The sequence below is a fragment of the Eretmochelys imbricata genome, chromosome 1 (genome assembly GCF_965152235.1).
Source record: "Eretmochelys imbricata isolate rEreImb1 chromosome 1, rEreImb1.hap1, whole genome shotgun sequence".
Lineage (NCBI taxonomy): Eukaryota > Metazoa > Chordata > Testudines > Cheloniidae > Eretmochelys > Eretmochelys imbricata.
In genome coordinates, this window is record NC_135572.1 from 305,741,492 (window position 1) to 305,760,368 (window position 18,877).

The 18,877-nt window shown below is 39.3% G+C and overlaps 1 protein-coding gene across 3 annotated transcripts in view; it reads right to left on the minus strand.

Annotated features, from left to right (window-relative positions):
* PDZRN4 (PDZ domain containing ring finger 4) overlaps positions 1-18,877 on the minus strand; it is a 386,496-nt gene that overhangs the window by 156,498 nt on the left and 211,121 nt on the right. The window contains exon 1 of one of the 3 annotated variants that reach the window (XM_077807775.1): positions 17,780-17,848. The exons of the other annotated variants lie outside the window; for them this stretch is intronic. Within the exon in view, the coding sequence (XP_077663901.1) occupies positions 17,780-17,848 (69 nt within the window). Of the gene's footprint in view, positions 1-17,779; positions 17,849-18,877 lie in introns of those variants that run through there. 3 annotated transcript variants of the gene reach the window in all.

The following is an 18,877-nucleotide window of genomic DNA, read 5'->3' on the forward strand; positions in this document are numbered from 1 at the left end:
AAGCGGGAACTGAGTCCTCAGATGAAGCTCTCCGTTTACAGGTCACTCTATATCCCCATCCTCACCTATGGCATGAACTTTGGGTAATGACTGAAAGGACAAGATCACAAGTACAGACAGCAGAAATGAGATTTCTCTGCAGGGGGGCTGGGCTTACTTTCTGAGATAGAGTGAGGAGCTAGGCTATATCGGAGGGCCTCGGAATAGAGCCGCAACTCCTCAGGATCTAGAGGAGCAAGTTTAGATGGTTTGGGCACCTGATAAGGATGCCCCCTGGGAGGCTTCTGTTGGAACGATACCGGACAAGTCCCACTGGGTGTAGGCCCTGCGGCCGACCCAAGACACACTAGAGGGATTACGTCTCTTGGCTGGCCTGGGAACGATGGGGAATCCCCCATGAGGAGCTGGAACCTATTGCAGAGGAAAAGGAGGTCTGGTCCTCCCTACTCTCCATGCTACCGCTGCGACCCTCACGAGGAAAAGCAGCATAAAGGAAAACGAAGAAGAAAGAAGAATAATTTAAGTTGATGCAATGTCAACATCAAAGCTTTGCCCAAATCACAAAACTGAGTTACTTACAACTCAATCCACAACCTCAGAAAAAGACTTGGCACAGAGATAGGCTTGCTGTGGTCTCTAAAGGTCAACAAATGCAGACCATGTTAGATAATATAAGTCAAATAAGCTTCCAAAACTGAGAACCCTCCACTGACAATGTCCAATCCACAGACCAACATATTTTGGCAACATCATATATGGGATCCTATTAAATCTGAACTGTCTAAAGTATCATAAAGCATGAAGAGCAAGGCAAATTCTAAGATACTCAGGGCTCATACCATACAGACCATTACCAATCAAAAACATATTGACTTATTCATAGAAATAAACTCTGATGTATGTGACTAATATACTCCCTGAATAAAGATAGGTTTCAGAGTAGCAGCCATGTTAGTCTGTATTCGCAAAAAGAAAAGGAGTACTTGTGGCACCTTAGCGACTAACAAATTTATTTGAGCATAAGCTTTCATAAGCTACAGCTCACTTCATCGGATGCAATCGGCTGTAGCTCACGAAAGCTTATGCTCAAATAAATTTGTTAGTCTCTAAGGTGCCACAAGTACTCCTTTTCTTTTTCCCTGAATAAAGTACCATTAAAAAGTGAATGGGTGCATTCTGCACTAGCTAATGTTTCTAAGAAGTTTTTCAGGGAATTCCATGCAGTCGTTCAGCATGGAGGGTGACAGGGGCACTGGTGATTGTTGTCAAGCCTGTGTTTGAAGACGTTCACAGCTTCCTTTGTCAAGAGCAGATGAAAAATTAGCATTGTTCCCTGCCTCTATTTGGGATTCAGCAATATGACCTCAAAGTTGCTACACTGAGTATAAAGAAAGCAGGTGAACTTTCTCAACCAAGGGGATATCACTTTTGCATTTCCTCTGGCTGTCTTCTATAGCCTACCAATATTCTCTATTACCTAGGCTGTGTTTCAGACAGTTGGCTCGCAACTAAACCCTAATCACTGGACCTAGACATTTGGAAATCATCCAGGTCCAATAACTAGAGATGTATGATTACGTGTCATCAGCATTATGAAGGTTCTCAATCCCAAACTCTCTCATGAACTGCCCTAAAGATTTTACAATAGACTGAACAGCTGGTGTCAATGAATAGAACTTTGTGATTCACAACATTACCATTCCCTTGGGGCAGATGAGCAATAGCTGAACACGACTCTCTGAGTCCTGTCTGAGAAAAGAGTGGAGACACTCAAACATACCTCTATCTTTCCTTGAAAAGGTATTCAGGCATGTCAACAACATCTCACTGTCAACAGTACCAGTGGCAGCTGATACACCTAAAAAAATCACTATGGCCTCTTGATCTCATGAAATTTCAGGAAAAAGGTATTGACATATATATATTTGCTATACTTGGTGACGTTATTAACAAAGCAAGAGATAGGAGTCTACTAGTAATAGGTATAATAAAACATATTAATTAATGCAGTTAATAAATAGAAATAAGTGCTCAATCTACAGTAGAGTCTCATTTGCCTCTTTCAAAGGCATAATCAATTGAAGGGCACATTCTTCTTCTCTTTGTTCTTTCCCATCAATTTTAATGAGTGCAGAACATCAGTCACACAAAATGTAATGGGACAAGAAGATGGATGAGTACATTTGAAGCTGCTAGTCACAGGACAGAAAACATCCTGATGAAGTGACACTGGTAGCACAGAGTTCAACAATGGAGCCTGGACAATATTTAGTAAGTGAAACTACAGTGCTACATATTTGGTATTCTCACTGGACAAAATCCATTCCCTGCCCTATTCATCACATTTCTATAGGTCAGAATTTCAAAGGAATTTTCCCACTGAACATGACCAAATGACATTTTTAATTCAAGGAAAAGAGTAAAACTGGGAACAAAGAGGTCATCTGGAGATAAATGGAAAAGAGCTTTTGAATTAACAACTTAAAACTCCATCACCAAAAAGACTTTGAAATGGTTTAATAACTATAGAACTCACAGAAATAAGTAGATTCGTATATGCCCTGTGCTAATATACTATATAATATCAAACTTCACAACTAACAGAAAACTGCCTTTTTATGCTATTACTTGAAGAAAGTGAAGCAAAAACAATAAATATATATTTATAAATAGCTCTATGCTGAAAGATCTCTGGGTAACTTATAATAAAATACACAGTTAAAAAGGCAATATAATAAAATACACAAATAAAAAGGCAACATGGCCCATTAGTAATCTGAGATAAGATATGGGGCAATTGCCAAAGCAAAATTCCCATTACACCCAACCTCCAAACATAAAATGAAAGTCACTCTTCCAACACATACAAAACATTTTTGGTTTTACGCATGTGTAGGATTTCATACAACAATTTATACCCTTCTTGAATATGTAATGAGATTTACATTCTGAAGTGCCATTCCACCTTTACCTTTATAAACAACTGCTGAATTATGCTACAGTGTTGTGTTTCTTCTTATAATAATTATTTGATGATGCTCCTGTGTCTGTACTGTCTGATATCCAGTGTAGTTACTGGATTTGACACCATCTACCTATCTACTGTCTGCTCCATAATGATAAAAGTAGCCAGTGAGACTGGAACTCTCTGTCCTAAACTAATGATTTTCTAATTTTTCAGTTTATAAAAATATGCCATTCATATTATTTCAGGATTCTTGTATAATACTATATTCAAAAACCAATAGTAACATTTAGATGATCCGTGTTAACTAAGGCCCCCGTCCTACAAGTTGTTTGGCATGGACAGATCCTGTGCTTACATAGAGCCCCACTGATTCCAGTGGGGCTGTGTATGGGTGCACCAGTCCACCCCCAGCTGAGTCCACCCAGCTTGCAGTTACTTCACAACTATATGATTATGTATCTTCATTTAGTCCATCAGGCAAAGGTATTGAATTGCAAGGGATAGGATTTCTCCATCAATGTCCCATAACTCAGGAACTCAAGTCCTCTTCTAGATATATCTACGGCATTGTTTTGGATAAGGTTTTTGGTTTTGTTTCTTTTTTATTAATACTTTGTTGGAAGCATACAGCTGTATATATTTACACACACACACACACTTTTTATCATACAGTATATTCTGTCCTTCCCACTCACATTATGTGAGAAGAGAATTCTAGTCTCCACATAAAAATCTCCACAAGAAATGAAGCTTTGTAGCAATAAACAAAACCTCAGTAACAAGTAAAAAATAATAGTTTTACAATTGCACTGTACAAGCAGTAAGTCAGACCAATTGCAAGTAGAGCAGTGTGGAGGACAGAAATTCTACTTTAAAAAAGATTTTGAGATATCACAATTTGACTTCATTCTGAACTGAAAGAAATTCTGAAAATTTTGAAATTCTCAGTAAGGAAAATTCATGCCAAAATTTTGTTTCAGCTCAATCAAAATTATTTCATTTATATCAAACTGTTTTGTTTTGGTGCTGACTTTAAAATATTCTAATCATATAACATAATACAAAATAAAAACACTTTAAAATGAAAAAGTGTTTCAAAATGAAAAATGTTTCAATATTGTCAGACCTACCCTTCCGTTTTTCCTCCTAAACAAAATTTCAATAAAGTTGACATGATTTAGCAGTGTTTCCATTTTGATGGAACTGCATTCCTCAGTGGAAAATGGCTCCATCAAAGTTTTCTGATGAAATCTAGTCACAACTTTTATTTCCATTCTTTAGGATTACCCAAACTCACAAGTGTGTATCTTTCTGCTGGTTTTGAATAATGTGATAATACGCATAATAAATGCATCAAGCATGGCAGTTGAAGAGATGTGCTTCTCTCTCACCATATTTAGGAGCACTGAGCGTATTCCAGAATATTACAAACATTGTATATGAATTTAATAAACATTTACATTTTTCTTCTATCTTTTCTTGTCTATGAAATACAGAAAAAATGTTTTGAATTTTAATGAAAACTGATGTTCTCCCAAAATAATGACTCCAGAAGGAATGAACTCAGAATACTGTGAGAGTTGCAATAAAATCATGAAACACAGACAGAGTGATTCTTGTTTCAGCACTTGGGGATACTCAGGAAGCAAGGCTGTATAATTCAGACGTTTAGTCCTAATCTACAAGATCCTCTTGTGATTGTAGAGACTGTCATACCATGATTGTCACACCAATACAGCTGCACATACCAGGAATATGGAAGCTGTCATGGTCCATCTGAAACTTTCAGGAACCTGAGAAAGAGTACAGAAGGTCTTAAACCTGTGACAGAACTCACCACTTCAAGACATCAGAATGAGCCAAAGACTTGATGAATTAAGAACATGATGTTAAGTCTCATAGTTTCAGATAGGCCATCCCACAATATCAGAACTGAAAAATATGCAGCAGCTTAGCAAAGGAGAAAAGGGGAATATGTTTCAAACAAACAAGTATATGAGTAACAAATAAAGAAAAATAATGAGCTAATTAAGGTTTCAGAGTAACAGCCGTGTTAGTCTGTATTCGCAAAAAGAAAAGGAGTACTTGTGGCACCTTAGAGACTAACCAATTTATTTGAGCATAAGTTTTCGTGAGCTACAGCTCACTTCATCGGATGCATACTGCTGTAGCTCACGAAAGCTTATGCTCAAATAAATTGGTTAGTCTCTAAGGTGCCACAAGTATTCCTTTTCTTTTTGCGAATACAGACTAACACGACTGTTACTCTGAAACCTGTTATTATGCAAGGCACTGCATTTAGGCATATGGAATTAGAATATGCATCCGATGAAGTGAGCTGTAGCTCATGAAAGCTTATGCTCAAATAAATTGGTTAGTCTCTAACGAGCTAATTGTATCACAGCATTCTTTGGTTAAACTCTGGGCAATTCAAATTGTGATGGAGTGTATGTATTCTGGACAGGGCTTGGTAGTTTGGAGGATTAAAACTCCTTCCTAGGATGAGAGAGAACTTGCTCTGCCATGCTGACATCAGACATCATGGCAAAAATCCTCCAGGGAATAAAGATAGAAGGAAGCTACTGGAAACAATCAGACCACATAGAAAGGGAGCATGAATGTTTTCTTTGCTTAACTTGTTGATTATTGGGGTTGGCTTCTGCAAAGAACTATGGATCTTCTACTCTGAGGAAATTTATTTTTTATTTTTTCCACCTGAGAGAAGAAGGATTTGTAGAGTTTACTAACTTCATAGGAATGTAACAATAGAAGGCCACTTTAAACTCTAGCCAGGTTGACACAACACTTCACCATCTGCCCACACCAATATTGTGAAACTCAAAGACAGTGCTGGACAAGATACAAAATACCTGTATAACAAATGGGCAGTGACGACTTACATGGAATCATTCTACCACAATCTGTAGGCTCCGCTGACAACATAAACCACTTGGAATAGTTTCCTTGTTAACCACTGCAGTTTATCTACAGCATATAGTGTCTGACAGCTGTTTATTTGGTACCCTCTCTATACATATAAACAGAAGGCCAAACTCTGCCCTTGGAAGGAACATTGATTAGAAGCTTATTAAAAACAAAAGAAAAAGTGACTAGTCTATTTTCATTGTCCAAGCTCAGAGACATCTATATATAGTGAAATGTACGTAAGATTAAAAAAATTTCAGGTTTAATAGTCAGTGATGGAGTTTATATATGAGGGAGTCCATTTGTTTTTGAAAAATATTGTCTTTCTACCTAAGAGTGTCTCTTTGAAACCACCAATTAACTGAGGATCATATTGTGCCCTCAGTCCTCACACAAAATTTCCTCTGATTTCAATTTTCCAGATTTTGTCTGAAACAGAAAAAACATGGAATCCTGAACTGAACAGCTATAACACTTACATAGTGCCTTGCTACTGAGGATCTCAAAGAACTTTTCATTCAACCCTTAATGAAGCCTCTCAAAATCCCATGAGGTAGAAGGATTGTTTGCTACTCTTAGCTCCAGACTACATTGTACAGGCCTTTGGTATTGATTATGTCCCTCTATGATACTGTAACCTCTCCAGAGAGAAATGGGATTCACAGCTTAATCTCATTTTATCTAAAGAGCTCTGGAACAATATTTGACAGAATGTTCAGATGACATTTTCATCACCTCCCTCTACAAAACACAAAATTCTCAATAGGTAATTTTGGACCTCTACAAGACTTTGCTCTTCCAAAACTATGACCTCTGCAGATGCTGAAGTTATCAACCTTCACTCACATTGCTGACACATAAAACTCATATGATGAAACGTCTCCACTTAGGTCTGAAGTTTGCCTGAAGATTATCTCATATTAAATTAGTTCAGGAAATCAGCCTTTACAAGACCAGCTCTTTTTAAAAAGAAATACACATCCTCAGAAGGACTCTCATCCCCCACTGCTAAATTAGACAAAGCACGAAAATGCAACATTATAGAGAAAATTATGCTACCCAGTACCTGAACTAGTTCTCTTTTAATATTATTTAATAGTCTTCCATATCCCTGCAGATCACTGATATATACTGAATGTTCCTTGATAGTTGCCATTATTCTCCTCATGCACTGAATTCTTATCTCACATGCCATTGTCTGGTTTCTTATCTCATGATTCTTTTTCCTTTATCTTTCCTCTTGATATAGGGACAGTAGGCATATCCATTTTGCAAACAAGTAGATAAAATCCTGGCCCCATTGAAGTCAATGTCAAAATTCCAGTTGGTTTCAATCGGGGAAGGATTTCAACTTGAAAGTTTAAATGACTTACCCAAGCGGGATTTTATAAGTACACAGACAGACATCAACCAAGTGGCAAGTAGGAAAGACAGAATATAGGTGCTGTGCTCTAATCCCTAGAATTGACTCCCCCTACCTACAAGAAAAAACAACTTTAAAAAGTCAGTTTTTAAAGCCTATTTAGTTTGACCAAGTCTATTTAAGTAAATTCTAAGCAAGCAACTTCCTCAGATATAGCTAGAAATATGTAACAGGCTTTCTGTGATCATATTTTTTACAGTAAATATGCTGCTACACTGTTGTGAGGCAGTGCTGCTGTGAAGAGAATTATTCAGAGTTAAATTCTAGCTTTGTTCAATTTAAGTGACAGGAAATAGAACTCCTACACATTTTTTTTGTTGAACCCTTAAAAATCTCCAAGGAAAGTCTTGAACTATTCAAAAAAGTCAAGCATCCAGAGGAAATTCTTAGTTAAACCGATTTGCAATCAGCAGTTTCACAATCATTTTCTTTCTAACTGAATATCAAAAACAACAGAGCAAACAGAAGGCAAAAATCAACAAATCCAATATGACCCACCAGTATTATTATATGTATTCATTCTGATAATGTCCTATGAGTCATGACAATCCTCCCAATTCTCAAACAGTCTAGCCTAAAATTTCTCTTGTTTCACACGCCCTCATACTAAAAATTGGCTATTACAACATTCTTTTTAAATCATAAAAATCTAAGAAAGTTAGATAGGAGCTGACAAATAAATATCCAGCAAGGAATATTATCCTCAAACTATTTGGGAACTCTGAGCCAGCAGGAGGATACCAAGTGTTGATAATGTTGAGCAGATGGTACTTTCAAAATGTTTAGAAAGAGGGTCCTGGCCCTGCATTAGAATTACCAAAGAGTGGCAATGGAGAAGAAGCAGAGGAGGAACTTACAAGCAGGATGGAGATCTGAATGGCAAACTCCAGGGTGGATAAAAATCAATGATTTTTTTAAAATCATAAAATTATATTTTTTAAATTTAAATCAGATTTTTTGAGAAAATGCTTTTTGAGGAAAAAACCTTTCTAAAGAGAGTTTTAATTAAGATACATTATAGCTCAAAGATATCTCATCATGGAATAGGGATTATAAATTCTAATTCTATAGTATGAGACAATATACTCAGGTAATGTTTAAGAAAAGTTTTGTAAATGAGTTCCAACAGTTCATGGATTGGGGACCCAAATTTTACGGGATTCTAGGGGCTTCTGTATAGATTATTTAGGTTAATCTTTCTATCTACCCAATGGGACTCAGTGCTCAGTCTAGAAGATAACCATCAGAGATGCTTAGTTTTGCAGTTCTCAAACTGTGGATTTGTGTTTCCAGAGGTAACATGCTTGTTAACAGCAAAAATGTTTTTAAAATAAATAAATATATAGAGGTGAGAAATAACAGACCTCAACCCTATTGTCCTCTACAAATTTGTGTACACAGAGTCAGTCCCTTACCTCTCTCTAAAAGTGCAAAGTTTCAAAAAGTTCAATGAATAGAAGAATGTTGGGGCGGAATAGATCTGGATAAGGAGAAGAAATCTGGAGAGAAATGCGAGAAGGGAAGGACAGGCAGTAGAAACAAAAGTGAAACTATTTGAGCAGCATATTCCAGAAGTCTTGAGGTCTTTCTGAGTGTAGCCTTCATTGATTTGAGATCTACCATGCCATTCTCTCACTAGAAGGGAAAACCTATAATGGCAGCAGGCAGTAAAAGAGACACAGTTTGGGAATATTTTAATGAAGTTCCTCTATCTGTGGGTAAGACAGGCATGTGTGCAAACTGCAAACAAGAAATACAAGAATGCCAGAATGAAACAACATCTTGAGAAGTGTTCCCGTTCTCAGGAGAAAGCTGCGTTGAAGAGGATGAAAGGAACATGTCTGAACATGCAGGATCTTCAGGTTGTTCAACATTTTTATTTCATACTTCTTTCTTAAGGACTGCCTGTCTTCCTTCTGGACTATTCTTGAATTCTCATGTTTGAGCAAAAAATATAGTTGTGACTCTATGGTACTATCATTTTAGATACAGTTGTGATAAAAAATAAATAGCTGAAATAGGCTGATCTTCCTTTTACAATTTCACCTTTAAAGTAGTACTGAGTGTCAGTGAATGTAATGAGTAATACTAAATGAGCAGTATAGTAATAATAACTGCATTGATTTATTTTGTTTAGGAGAATCCATTCTCAACATACAGGATTCTGAAGACTATCCACCTTCAAGATCACCATCATTTTCTATAGTTTCAGAGTTATCTGCCAATGATAGTGTTTCAGTCATATCATGTATGTCACATAGCCACAGCAAAAAGAAAAAGAAAATCTCCATCATCCAGAAACAACCACAGATAAGTTTGTGATAAGAACCATCAGATTACAAAAAGAGGTAATTGATGGCAAAAATTGCCCAGTTTGTTTATGCAACAAACTCTCCTTTCCATATGATTGAGAACCCACACTTCATTAACACGGTTCAGTCATTAAGACCAGGATACAGTCCACCCAACAGAGCAGATGTCGCATGCAAATTGCTGGATAAAGTGTATGAAAGAGAAATTGAGTAGTGTGCAAAAGGTCTAGAAGGTAAAATAATTAACCTGAGTCTTGGCGGGTGGAGCAATGTCCACAATGATCCTGTTGTATGTGCTTGTGTGATAACAGAAGAAGGGAATGTCTTCAGGTATGTTAGCAACAAGAAGAAAGTCAAGGAAAGTGTGGGCCCCTTACTGAATGAGGGAGGCAACCTAGTGACAGAGGATGTGGAAAAAGCTAATGTACTCAATGCTTTTTATGCCTCTGTCTTCACGAAAAAGGTCAGCTCCCAGACCGCTGCACTGGGCAACACAGCATGGGGAGGAGGTGACCAGCCCTCTGTGGAGAAAGAAGTGGTTCTGGACTATTTAGAAAAGCTGGACGTGCACAAGTCCATGGGGCTGGATGCGTTGCATCTAAGAGTGCTAAAGGAGTTGGCGGATGTGATTGCAGAGCCATTGGCCATTATCTTTGAAAACTCATGGCGATCCAGGGAAGTCCCAGACGACTGGAAAAAGGGCTAATGTAGTGCCCATCTTTAAAAAAGGGAAGAAGAAGGATCCTGGCAACTACAGGCCAGTCAGCCTCACCTCAGTCCCTGGAAAAATCATGGAGCAGGTCCTCAAGGAATCAATTCTGAAGCACTTAGAGGAGAGGAAAGTGATCAGGAACAGTCAGCATGGATTCACCAAGGGCAAGTCATGCCTGACTAATCTAACTGCCTTCTATGATGAGATAACTGGCTCTGTGGATGAAGGGAAAGCAGTGGATGTGTTGTTCCTTGACTTTAGCAAAGCTTTTGACACTGTCTCCCACAGTATTCTTGCCAGCAAGTTAAAGAAGTATGGGCTGGATGAATGGACTATAAGGTGGATAGAAAGCTGGCTAGATTGTCGGGCTCCACAGATAGTGATCAATGGCTCCATGTCTAGTTGGCAGCCGGTATCAAGTGGAGTGCCCCAAGGGTCGATTCTGGAGCCGGTTTTGTTCAGTATCTTCATAAATGATCTGGAGGATGGTGTGGATTGCACTCTCAGCAAGTTTGCAGATGACACTAAACTGGGAGGAGAGGTAGATACGCTGGAGGGTAGGGATAGGATACAGAGGGACCTAGACAAATTGGAGGATTGGGCCAAAAGAAATCTGATGAGGTTCAACAAGGACAAGTGCAGAGTCCTGCATTTAGGAGGAAGAATCCCATGCACCGCTACAGACTAGGGACCGAATGGCTCGGCAGCAGTTCTGCAGAAAAGGACCTAGGGGTTACAGTGGACAAGAAGCTGGATATGAGTCAACAGTGTGCCCTTGTTGCCAAGAAGGCCAATGGCATTTTGGGATGTATAAGTAGGGGCATTGCCAGCAGATCGAGGGACGTGATCGTTCCCCTCTATTCGACACTGGTGAGGCCTCATCTGGAGTACTGTGTCCAGTTTTGGGCCCCACACTACAAGAAGGATGTGGAAAAATTAGAAAGAGTCCAGCGGAGGGCAACAAAAATGATTAGGGGACTGGAACACATGAGTTATGAGGAGAGGCTGAGGGAACTGGGGATGTTTAGTCTACAGAAGAGAAGAATAAGGGGGGATTTGGTAGCTGCTTTCAACTACCTGAAAGGGGGCTCCAAAGAGGATGGCTCTAGACTGTTCTCAGTGGTAGCAGATGACAGAACAAGGAGTAGTGGTCTCAAGTTGCAGTGGGGGAGATTTAGGTTGGATATTAGGAAAAACTTTTCACTAGGAGGATGGTGAAACACTGGAATGCGTTACCTAGGGAGGTGGAATCTCCTTCCTTAGAAGTTTTTAAGGTCAGGCTTGACAAAGCCCTGGCTGGGATGATTTAATTGGGGATCAGTCCTGCTTTGAGCAGGGGGTTGGACTAGATGACCTCCTGAGGTCCCTTCCAACCCTGATATTCTATGTTTCTATGATTCCTTACAGAAACAATTGATACATCAGGAAATGCACACACTGCAAAATACTTTAAAAAGTAGCACTAAAAGCTATAACAAATTGTGGGAAAAAATTCAAATGTCTAGTATGCAGCTTGGTAATAGACAATGCTGCAAATGTATCCAAGATGAGAAGAAATTATTTAGAAGAGAGTGAAGAGAGTCCCAAGCTAATAACATACGGTTGCAGTGCTCATTTGATGCACCTCCTAGCCAAAGACTTCAGTGTTCCAGAAATAAAGGCTAATGTTGTTGAAATTGCAAAACACTTCCGTTAACAACCACTTTACAGCAGCTGCTCTGAAAAAATGGGAGTAATCAAGCTCACTCTCCCACAAGTCATGCGATGGAACTCAGTAGTGAACTGTTTTGAGCACTATATCAAGAACTGGCCTAATCTGATGACAGTTTGTGAACAAAATCATGAAAAAATAGATGGCACTGTCACAGCCAAAGTTCTCAGCATTGGGCTTAAGAGAAATGTTGAACACATGCTGAGTACCCTGAAGCCTATTTCTGTAGCCTTGAACAAAATGCAGGGAAATAGCTGTTTTTTTGCTGATCCTGTTGAAATTTGGAAGGAACTGAGTGAAATCTTAAAAAGAAAAATACGCAATGACAGAGTTAAATTACAAGCATTAAAAAAACGAATGGGACAAGCACTATCACCAGCTCATTTTCTTGCAAATATTCGCAATACTTGGTACTAGTACCAAACCTTAACTACTGAAGAAGAGAATTTGGCTATGACATGGACATCCAGCAATCATCCCTCCATAATGGCAACTATAATAAACTTCAGAGCTTAGGGTGAATCATTCAAAAATATGTTTGCTGATGATGTTTTAAAGAAAGTCACACCAATGAATTGGTGGATGTCACTTAAGCACTTGGATTCAGAGACTCTTGAAGTGATAATCTCACTTTTAACAGCAGTAGCTTCTTCTGCTGGTGTAGAAAGAATATTAAATCGAGTCTTCTTGACTAGTGATTTAAATCATATCCACCCTGGCAAACTCCTCATGTGTTTTCAGGTGGCAAGAGTATCAAAAAAATCAGTCTGACCAGAAGATCGCCAAGTATAATGGATCGGGGGATGGCTCAGGAAGGAAAAACCCTGACCCTGTTTTAGTCTCTAAACAAACCCAAACTTTTCTTAGGCCAGAATTAGCAGATTTCATATTGTAAAATCAAGATGAGGCCCACCCTGCACTCATTTCACATCATGACAACATCCCAGAAGAGCTTACGCACTGAAAACCCACCCACGGAAAATGAGAGGGTTTCTATGTAGCAAGCTGCCAGTTCTGGGGCCCTCTATTGAACACCCTAGTATTCAAATGGATGTAAAGGTACAATCCAATCTTTCAAATATCTCAAGGGATATTGAAAGTTACATAAAAATCAGAATTTTGGATGAATGAAAGTGAAAATTCTATACTAATTTTGGAAACTGAGGCTAGAAGCAAACTTTGGATAATCAGGGTTCAGAGGACTTAAATGTTTACAAGCTGGCTCTACTACCCTCTATCTAAAATGAAATATAAAATGTAAATGTGTAACCATCCACATTGCCCCCTCCAATATTGAACTACTTCCCTATTACTCATAGGTAGGGCCTCACCATATGCACAGTCCATTTTGGTCAATTCCACTGTCATAGGATTTAAAAAATCGTAAATTTAATTATTTAACACTATTTAAATTTGCAATTTCATGGTGTTGTAATTGTAGGGGAACAGGTAGGGACTAGCCTGCCTTAGCCGGGCAGCACCACTGATGGGATTTTTAACAGCCGCCCCGAACACCAGCTCCACACTCCCACTGGCTGGTTCCTGGCCAATGGGAGCTGGAGGGGGTGGTGCTTGCATGCCTCTGCCTAGAAGCTGGACCTGCTGCTGGCTGCTTCCGAGGCGCAGCACGGTCCACGGTGCCAGGACAGGCAGGAAGCCTGCCTTAGCACCCCAGCTGCTCCGCTGACTGGGAGCCGCCCAAGGTAAGCCTGCGCCCCAACCCTACGCCCCAATCCCCTGCCCCAGCCCTGAGTCCCCCGAAATCCAGAGCCGCTGGCCCCACCCCAGAGACTGCAACCCCAGCCCAGAGCCCTGACCCCGTCCCCACCCCAACCCCCTGTCCCAGCCCTGAGCCCCCCGAACCCAGAGCCCCCTCATGCACCCGAAACCCCTCGTCCCCAGCCCCACCCCAGAGCCTGCAGCCCAGAGCCCTGACTACCTCCCGCACCCAAACTCCCTGCCCCAGCTAAGAGCCCCCACCCACACGCTGAACCCCTCATTCCTGGCCCCACCCCAAAGCCCTCACACCCACACCCGAGCCCAGAGTTCCTCCCACACCTCAAGCCCCTCATCCCCAGCTCCGTTGCATTGTGCGAATCAACAATTTTCTTCAACTGATTCATGAGAAAAAAAGTTTGAAAACCACTCTTCTGGTGAATGGGGTACTGGACTGGAACTCAGTAAGCCTTCTCCCACTCACTTGCTGTGTGGCTTTAGGTAGATCATTTCACCTCTTTTATGCCTCGGTTTCCCACTCTCATCCTTTGTCTCTTTTATATTTAGGTTGTAAGTTCTTCAAGGCAGGGACTGTCTCTTATGTGGTTACAGAGTCTAGTACAATGATCTTGTTTGAAGATCTAGGTGTTATTTTTAATACCAGTATTGATTTCAATGAGCCCTGGATGAGGAGCAGCCATAGAGATCAACACGCTGACCGAGGATCATAGAGCCCTGTGTCCTCCTGTTCCACCCACTCTTGCCCCGGCATACTCCTCTCTGCCCCTACATTATTCTGGAGAAATCCTCATCAGCCCCCTAGGGCTGATAATTGCTCACAATCACCCACTATGACTTATATCACCTATCCAATGTAGCGTTCTTTGCTGTAATTCCTTGGCTCGGGAAGTGTAGGTATATATTTAATTAGCTCAAAACTGTTTGTATAATGCACAGAAGATGTGAAACACTAATTGAAAAAGTATTAATGTGAAGGACTGTAAATTTGAAATTACCACAGTACTTCGATTTCTATACTTGTATGGATGTGCAGAGGAGGACTCAGAGTTATAATTTTAGTCTGATAGGTACTTAAAGTGAGAGAGCTGAGGAGTTCTGATACCCTGAGGGTAGGTGAAGAGGCACTTAAAGTCATAAAGTCTCCAGCACTCAGTCATATCTTACATATTAATTCTTGGAAATTCTGTGTTTGACTTTTTGTTTTTAATCCTGATCTATATGTGTAAGGTGCAGTTACCAAAATAAAATGTTCTTGCATAAATAAATGCTGCACTCTGATTGAGTATCCTCATCCTGAGACCAACTATCTCATTGTGAACCTGAAGCAGTCTGGAAAATGGAAAAAAAATATAAATATTCTAATGATGTCTTCATTTCCCATCAGCCCTGCTACACTAATCTCTCCAGAGCTAAATTTGACCTCACTACAAACAGCAGTAAAATAACATGCCTCATTGTGTTTGCATGGATTTCCTCAGCAAACACACTTTTCTTTGTTTACTGTATCTATAAATATGGTAGTGCACACACAACTCACATTAGCAGGTAGTCCAGCATCTGAAAGGTGAGGTACAATCGTAGGATTGCTTTCCTTATATGAATATAAATTGACCTAGCTGATCCACATATGTCAGTGAGACACTGTTCATCCTCAATCAGTTCATGTCCCTGACAGACTAACTTGTTCCAAGCTCTTCCACAATTGTGCAGATGAAGAGACCAGGTCTAGGAATTACAAGATTGTACAATTAAAAAGGATTTTGCAAGTCAAGTATTAATGTCTGTGTAGGCTTGTTTTAATAGATCAATTACTCCAGCATCTAGTTTTAAGTCAGTATGTAAACAGGATGTTATGGTAGCTGTTGCTAGAAGTTCCTAACCGGAACATCTGGGCAAAAACATGCTCACTGCCATGTGGGCACCAAATTGCATAAATACTGGATCAAAGATAGAAACCAGTTTGCAAATCCATACAGAACCAGGCATGGTGTCATAAGACACTTACTGCTCTCCTTCAATACTGTAGCAGTGATATTTCTCCAACAATTCAGGATGCAAAGCTGGGGGCTGACTGCTCATTACTCCCATCAAAAACTCACTCAAACTCTTCTAGGTATTCCATCTTATCTGGCAAATGCCAGAGTAAAAGTAAAAGCCTTAGTTCTTTTCCCATCTCTGTCATTAATGACCACAAACACTGCAACTCAACAGCAGAATAGATACTACATAAATAAAGGGAAGGATTCCTCTCGAATCCCTTAACAAAACCCAGCCACTTTGTCTTGTTTAAGATTGTGTTAGTATTTACTACTACTGAATGTCACTGCAAGAAAGATTTTGAAAATGCACTAGCTCTAAAATAGATGTAGCCTTCTTCCTTATATACCTACAGTCATCATTTAAGAAAGCTCTGGTCTCTTTTACAGCACAATCTGAATTCCTTATTCCTCAGCACTGTAAAGCAGGGTGAGACCTACTGCATTCTCTATCTTACACTTTCAGATCAGTCTGGCAATTCAGAGCTGTGGAGAGTATGGAAAAAATGTTGCTTTGCTTTTCCCTGTACTGTAGCTGTCAGGAAAACATAATGATAAAATTATGATTAACTACTGAGCTAAAGGAAAGTGTTCCACCTAGAGACCATCTTCATGAGTCAAAGCAGCTGACAGGTTATCTGCAAATGGATATTATTTTAGGATTGAATATGGTTGCTAGTTTGTGGTAAAAAATGAAGCAGAGGTATTGCCATCAATGGTAATTAACAATGTTAATCTTCTTTTTCCTCTCTATGGTGATAAAAAGAGTCATTTTTATATTTAATTAATGCAGAGGATCATTTTGGAAACTGGCTAATGAGGCTCTGATCACATTACCATGAAAATGCGCATTACCATTGCAACTGAGGAGGCTGTTTCATGAGTAGAGAATCTACTTTGTAATTAGCCCACTGTGAAATGAATCACGTCAAGAAAAACTCTGAGGGAAGCAGTAGGCAGTGGGCACTTAGCTACCGCTGTGCCAATAGACCACCAACATTCTAAGCTGTTTTCTTCTCAATATTGCCTGTCATCAGCATTGCAGTCCAAAACTGTAAGTGTTCAGCCTCTGTCAAAAGCAATGTGTCAGACAGAGCTTGGACAAATTATAGAGAAGGAGAGAACAGATGCTAAAAGGCACTAAACTTTAATTTGCCAGATTTTGAAATTCCAAAAGCAAACAAACAAAAAGCCTCAAATCAAATACTGACTCAACAGTATTTGTGCAAAATTCTGAGATATTATATTAAGTGCTAATTTCTCCTTTTTTCCCTTCCTCTGAACAAGCTGGAAACATGTAACAGCACACTGCTACGCTAATATTCCTGCTGCTGGGACAGACGCAGATAACTACAGGGTATTAAGATCTCTGCCTAGTGGTAAAGAGAAATAACACAAAGAACGTATAAACAAGAGCTGAGATAAACATCATTCCTTGAAATTATTCCACTTCAAAAAATACAAATGAACTATTTTAAACCAAATCAGTATTTTAAATTATTCAGAAAATCAAACACACTTTTTGGCCATCACAGACATGACATAAAACTTTCTTCCATTAGTTAGAAATACCTGAGATCATGGACATACTAAATCCCAGCATTTGCAGAGGCATCAGTGTAACACTGACTTGAAATCACAATCCTATTACCAAAGCAAAGGGCTTCCTTAAAACATTACAGATATGATTCAATGAGACTGCTGTTATATGACTGACATCTTGGCAGAAGATGCACAAAAATGTTAAAAGAATCCCACAGGAAGTCATCTGAAGGGGGAGTGGCGAAGAAACAAAAAACAACAGTCACCCAAAAATAATTAAAAAAAACCAAAAAACGAACAACTTCACTAACAATTTGCACAGGGGAAAAAAAAGAGCATTTCTTTTTACTTACTATCTTTAAAGGAGTACAATTTCTTACTCTGGAGTCACTGGCAATATCCTCTGCACTCACCTGTGAAACTTCATAGAGCAGTTTGTAGTGTTCCTCTCTCTTCTGAAAAGTGCACAGATTGCAGCCCATTCTAATAAGCAAAGCAAGAGCAAAGCTTCTAATTTCCCCAGAACTGAAAGGCAAATGCACTGACAGGGAATCACCCTCCAGACTTGACTACTGTTTTTCATCAGTCACTCCAGCACAGAAACACAGACACACCACTGTTAGCTGGAAGCACAAGCCAGGGTAGTGTGTAGCAGCATGCTCTTCTTCCCTTTCCCTAAGTATCTTACACTCACATATACACACAGAGTTTCGACTCAGTTCATGGCAACACTCCCCCTGTGTCTGCATCAGTGCACATGACTACACAGATTCTAACTCATGAATATTAATAGAGACTCATTGATTATTTATGACAGAATGTGTTAGCAGGGAGGGGTGTCATAGCTGCTGTTGATGACAGATGAATATTCACTAATTAAGAAGCAAATGTAGTGTGGTTAAACAAAATTCACTTGTGTCAATACTATCTCTGTTTATTAAGGTTAGAGAGATTAAGAAAGAGCAATGCACACTTGCCCTTTAATTTTATCAGTGATCATGAGACTAATTCATGAGTAAGAATTTCTGGGGCACAAAGTTAATTCCTACCTTAGGTCTCCACCTTGTGCAACAGGAATGACTAAATTTATTTTAAAAATATTTGCTATGCATTTTAAAGAGTGATTGTGATAACTTATGTTGTTGAATATCTAAAGCAAAAAAGGAAGGAGAGAAAACAAACCCATACGGCTGTAATGCTTCATTCACTTTTGATATCGCCAAATCTAATTGAAATGCCAGCATTAAGACAAGAAGAAAGGATACCATAACTGCGAGTCTATAATGTGTGGGTGTGATTACATAATGAGTGTAGATACTATGTATATATGATTATACACATGGTGTATAAATGTACACAGAGAGTGGTCACATGAAATTTATAGTCACACTTTGTACACTTACCATGTACATACACAGTTAAATAGCAATTATAGTAAACTTTATCAACCCCAATTTTTTAGGAAAATGAATAGATATACCCTCTTGGACTTTTAAAAATTCAAAAGCTTC